Source organism: Asterias rubens, chromosome 10 (genome assembly GCF_902459465.1).
Source record: "Asterias rubens chromosome 10, eAstRub1.3, whole genome shotgun sequence".
Classification (NCBI taxonomy): domain Eukaryota; kingdom Metazoa; phylum Echinodermata; class Asteroidea; order Forcipulatida; family Asteriidae; genus Asterias; species Asterias rubens.
In genome coordinates, this window is record NC_047071.1 from 9,673,986 (window position 1) to 9,679,649 (window position 5,664).

The window sequence follows — 5,664 nt, forward strand, 5'->3', positions numbered from 1 at the left end:
GCCAGCTAGCAGCGTGCTCCAAACATTTTTCTCGAGACTCTGAGTACATTTTCATTAATTGTCAAAAGTTCAAGTGCATCTCGCCGATACTAGGTAAATAAATCCAGCTGTTCTTTGACGAGTTGACTTGTTTCTGTTTGTATGGATTCATCATTCATTTCAGAGTAGGCCCTTTTTAAGCCTAAGTATTATGCCAATTGTGTCAGGCATGCGTTAGCTTACATACTTTCTGTCTATTTACGGTTGTTTGTTGGGCCCAATTTGCTCTGCTTATCGCCGAATTATGCGCTTACCACTATTCCCCACTTATGTGCAAGCGCAGATTTTCTGCGCTAGCCTTTCTTAATAATTATTGCATGAGGTACGTCACAGTGCTAATCCAAAACGAGGCAATGGATGGGCGCAGCCACTGCAAGTGATGGGGGCGGACGTGCGCCCATAATCCTCATTATTTTGGGTAAGAATTATGACGTCATGCATAAAATATTAAAAGAGGCTTTTGTAAGCGTAAAATGCCTAGTAACGTGGAGTACGCACGCGCAGATGCCAAAATTCGCCGCTAACCCGTGAAATACACTTGCCGTAGAATTCCCTGCTTCCGTAAGCGCCGATTCTGCGCTTACGGTGGTAAGCAGAGCCATGCAATTGGCCATTGTACAGCAATGTACATTCTTTTATTCGCGTGCAGCATAACAATGGTCTACGTTCTGTTGTATGTATTTTCACTCCATTTTGTACATAAACTATACCTTTCTTTTGCAACGTCACAGCCCGAGTTTTTGCCAACCCAGATTGGAAAACTATGGAAAGTCATAAGTGCAAATCAAGAATAGATCGCTATTTTTGGTAACAATGTAACACAAATTTGTTGATTTTATTTAAAATAAAATAACCTATAATGAGAGGTATTTTATTTAATCGAAAATTAGCAGAACATGTGGAAGTATGATTTTTATAAACCGTATGCACATGACGTCATTTCAGTAGGGCGCCCTCACCTAGAGGTCAAAAGGAGGTTGGTTCATTGGCCAATCCTGTGTGCCGCGCGTACAAATCTGTGCGTTTCGATTGTTTCGTCACCGTTTTCCCACTAAGATGGCCGCTGGATGACGTCTATGCATTAAGGTTTTCGACTGTGCTGGGCCCAATTTCATAGCGCTGCTTAGCGGCCGATTTTGTGCTTACTTTGCAATTTCTATTTCATAGCGCTGCTAACCGTAAGCACACAAAAAGGCATGCTAACCGGCCGGTGCTTACCGGACGAAAATAAATGACATCACAATGCAAATCCACGGTAAACACGCAATAATATGGCCGCCGAATTTGTCTGCTAACCTGTGAAATACGCTAAGGCTTAAGCAAATTTTTATGCTACAGTAAGCACGCAAATTTGCTTACCGTTTAAGCAGCGCTATGAAATTGGGCCCTGGTGTCCCATCGAATTCAATTATGTCCGCCGGAGATTCTACCCCCCCCCCCCCTCAATGGGACTTAACATGGGCTGAATGAGGATGGTTCAAAAGAGGGCACTATCAAAAGAAGTTTGTACACGGTTTGACTTTATTTTTATGGGGGACAGAATCTTCTGATTCTTGCTGCATGCTTCCTCGAATTCATAGAGTAGGGTAGGACCCCCCCCCCCCCAGGCCTATTCTTCTATCTTTCCCTAGGCTTATGGGCTGTTCCCTCTGTTGCCATTGGATGCTTTTCACGAAGTAATTATGGAAACTGGACCTTCCATCTGTCGTTGGCAGTGAAATTGGGTCCATTGTGATGTTTTTTTTTCCCTGAAAAATAATGTCATGCTCATAGATCATCCGAGCTAGCTCCACCCCATCGCGCGCCCACACATCTACCCTGGAGACCAACTCGACCTATAGAGGGCGCTGTTTACAAATCTCAACGGGAGATTTCCATGTCAACCTGAAATATGGCGGTCCCAAATCACAATCCGCCCCGAGGTATGGAGGGCTATGACCTGGGTGCCCTGAGCGCTGAACAGCAGGAAAAACTCAACCAATTTAAAGTGAGTATGTCAAAGACAATGTGGCATTAATTTCAGGGGATGTTTAGATCGAAAAGTTAGCGCAGAGGGATATGAAACATTTTCAAGTGGCTTGCCCTGTTTCCGGACATGGTTGTTTTGCATACAAAAACTACAAACATTGAAACAAGCACAGTGTAACATAGGGAAACTGCACTCGACCTCGCTGTTGTAAACGGCAATACGAGGGGCGCAGGGTTAACAATGTTGTTAACTATAAACCACCTTATATGCATCATGATTAATGTTGATATAGTAGAACATTCAAACAATGTGCTGAATCCAACTGCCACAAGCATGACAAGAAGACGCAAATTGCAAGGAAGAAGGCAAGCGGCGGATTGATTCGAACGTACTTACAAAGTGTTTGACATATTATTTCTTTGCAATTTTACTTTCATTATGTCACTTGTGTGTTGTTGAAACAATGCTTGTTTAGATGATCTCAAGTCTCAAGGGAACCTCAGAAACATCCCATCCACCACAACACAAGGCAAGGCAAGGGGTGTAATAAATACACAGCTAATCGAAATCATTATGTATGAATATGAAAGCTAGGCTGTGTAAAAAAACGACACATTTAAAGTCCGGGTTTCTAAAAAACGGGGATGAGGATCGGAGGGGCTTTTTATTTTTTATTATCAAGATGGCTACCATTCTTTTTAAAATTTCAAAAATCCATTGTTTTTTCACTACAAACTTACAATCAAAAATGAAACTTGCTGGACAAAACATTGAACCAAAACAAAACATGGTTAAAAAAAAAAAAAGGAAGATCACCTTATTTGTTAATGACTGCCCAACACATTTTTTAAGTTAAGTATTTTCTTTATGAGACCGTTAAAACAATATCCCTTTTTTTCATTTACAAAAGAATAATCTAAAAAAAGAAAGACAAATCATAAAAAAAAAGAAGAAAAAAAAAGGAGGCGGCCTCTTAAAAAAGGAAGCGGGCAGGGACGGTAAAGATGTTTATTTTTTTACTTGGCCTTATGATACGGATTGCACAAGTCCATACTAAATTGTGGTTATAAACAGCAACTAGTTTTTTTTATGCTAGATGACAATACTTATTGTGAAATCAGTGGTTATCTTTGTTTGTAGGATTTCAAGCCCACAACCTCATAGTTGCATTTTTTTGAGTCTGTAATTTAATATAACCACCGGACAACAGTGTCCAGTCACATTCACAGTGAATACTGAATATGATACCAATCAATATTTATAACAAAGTTATCTTTGGTCATCGGTCATTTACATGTACCAAAGGTAATTTGTATTGTTACATGTTGTTTTTTGTTCATGAATATAACTTATTGACATTTGCATGAGTGGCTTAAAATTGCTTGAAAGTCTTTTTACAATGAAGCAGCATAAAAGTTCATTGTTGGTCATAAATTTGATGCACATCTAAATCACTACTGCTCATGGGAAATTCCTGCAGAACCCACAAAAATGACAAATTCAGAGATAGTAACTGTACTTTTGTATTGGATGTATACATACATTAATTTTTTTGTGTTTTATCGTTTTAAGAAAATCCATACAAAAACAAATTCTATGGACATTTGAATCTGATTGTGATTTTCGTGATTTGTTTTTGTAGTTAATATTTTAATACTTTGATTCCATACATGTACAGTATACATATATATGTACTTTTTTAAGACACTTCTGTTTTTTTCTATAGATTCAAACTAGGTTGGGTAATGAGAAATTTCTTCGCGACCACCCGGAGGTAGATGTGCTTCTTGCAGGATTTCTTGGGTAAGAGTCATGGTTAATCTTTGTTGTCAAATACTTGGGATGTGTGACAGCCTCGCTACCATGGTCAGCGCGCCATAGAAACAACGCTGATTGGCTCATAAAATTGGTTTTACATTAGACGTAAAGTGCGCGCGCACGTTTCAAAGATTTGTTTGCATGTTGATCAAGCCTTAGCCTGCTTTTTTTTATGACACAAATATGTTTTTTAAAAGGAAAAAAGGGAAAGTACACTTTTGGTAATTGTGACTCGCTCCATCGTAATAAGGAATATCAATAAATTTGATTTTTGAGTTTATCATAATAATACCAACAAGCAAATCTCAACATTTTAAATAAAGTACAAATTATGATCATACGACCTATCTGTCTGAAATAATGTAAAATTTTTGATGACCATCTTGGTCATGTTCCCTGTTACCAATAACAGTAATGAATGCTTACCATTCATTTCACAAACGTGGTGCCAGACTCTTATTTCGTCCAGCCCCAGTTTGGTACAATCAGTTGGAATGGTGTAAAATCAAGATGGCCACACCGTGATAAAGGTCTATTGTATAAAGTGGGTCATTATTTTTTGGCAAGTCCCTGGCTATATCCCTGTCTTTGTCCACACAACTTTTTCAGAATCCCCTGTCACTCAGGGAGCTATAATTGATCTTTGCATATTATTAATCAACACCCATCTGTTGTCTGTATGCACTACAGAGACGTCCTGACGCAAAGACCAGAGAATATCCGTGATTTTGCTGCAGACTGGTTCACCAAGCCCCACTTGAAGGATTCAGTACACAGCCAGCTCAAGCAGAGAGAGAATTCACTACGAGAGGCAAGATTCAATCGGAAACTGTAAAAATAAAACCAGTTCAGATAAATTTGTGTTGCCCTTTTTAGTTTTTCAAGCTGTTTGAGCATCAAGTAACTGTATGTTTAATTAGTACATAATTCAATAGTACAGATTTCTGTACCTAAAGACCACAATTTAAAATAAAAGCACTATGTAACATTACCTGTTATTAAGTGGTTTCAAATACAGTAGGTCAACTCGAAAATCGTTCCAAGAGTAGGAGGGTTAATATTATGAGCTTTGCTCTACATCATTGTTCATTAAATAAAGACATTACACTCGGTGTTTTCCGATCACTGCAGTACCTGCAGCTGCAGGTATCCTTGGTGAGAATCGAACCTGGACCATCCACATTCTAAAGCAGGGCCCAATTTCATGGCTCTGCTTACCGTAAGCACAGAATCGGCGCTTACGGAAGCAGGGAATTCTTTGTTACGGCAAGCGTATTTCACGGGTTAGCGCCGATTTTTGGCTTCTGCGTGTGCGTACTCCATGTTTAATAGGCATTCTACGCTTACAAGGCTAGCACAGAAATTCGGCGCTTGCACGTAAGCGGGGAATCTTGATCGTTAGCACAGAACAAGGTGGTAAGCAGAGCCATGAAATTGGGCCCTGGTGTTTCACCTTCAACTAAACCACTGCATACTCGCTGCTTGTTGTTGAAGGTTGTTGTGATTAAAAAAACATTTGGGCTTTGCCTTGTAGTTAGAACAAACACTAGTCTTTCATTCCCCGTCCTGAAAGTTTGGGAAGTAAATAAAATAATAAATAACTTATTCAACATAGATTAGCAGGTTTATTTTAATCTTGAACTTGCAAATCTATGTTGAATGTGGGTGGCAACAAGATTTCCTCATTTGTATTTAAATAAACCGTTGTATAGTGTCTGTGTATTTTCAACTAGAAAGTAGTGTTCCTTTTTTCACCACTATTTCTCACACGTGTTGTAGTTGTTAAGTTGACCCCGTTTGCTGTTAATACACTAATGGTTCTGAACAAAGTGATTGCA

General features: G+C 39.1%; 1 protein-coding gene across 1 annotated transcript; it reads left to right on the forward strand.

Annotated features, from left to right (window-relative positions):
• Positions 1-1,910: 1,910 nt before the first annotated feature.
• On the forward strand, positions 1,911-5,087 carry LOC117295974 (RIIa domain-containing protein 1-like). The gene is made up of 3 exons (XM_033778801.1): positions 1,911-2,026; positions 3,735-3,811; positions 4,517-5,087. Exons 1-3 carry the CDS (start codon positions 1,931-1,933, stop codon positions 4,659-4,661), a joined length of 318 nt encoding a protein of 105 aa, XP_033634692.1. The 5' UTR covers positions 1,911-1,930; the 3' UTR covers positions 4,662-5,087.
• Positions 5,088-5,664: the final 577 nt, after the last annotated feature.

Excerpts from the sequence above, each read along its gene's own strand:
- LOC117295974 (XM_033778801.1), top strand. The coding sequence starts at position 1,931 with ATGGCGGTCCCAAATCACAATCCGCCCCGAGGTATGGAGGGCTATGAC. Across the intron at positions 2,027-3,734 it reads AAAAACTCAACCAATTTAAA|ATTCAAACTAGGTTGGGTAA; the intron begins GTGAGTATGTCA and ends TTTTTTCTATAG. Across the intron at positions 3,812-4,516 it reads CTTCTTGCAGGATTTCTTGG|AGACGTCCTGACGCAAAGAC; the intron begins GTAAGAGTCATG and ends TATGCACTACAG.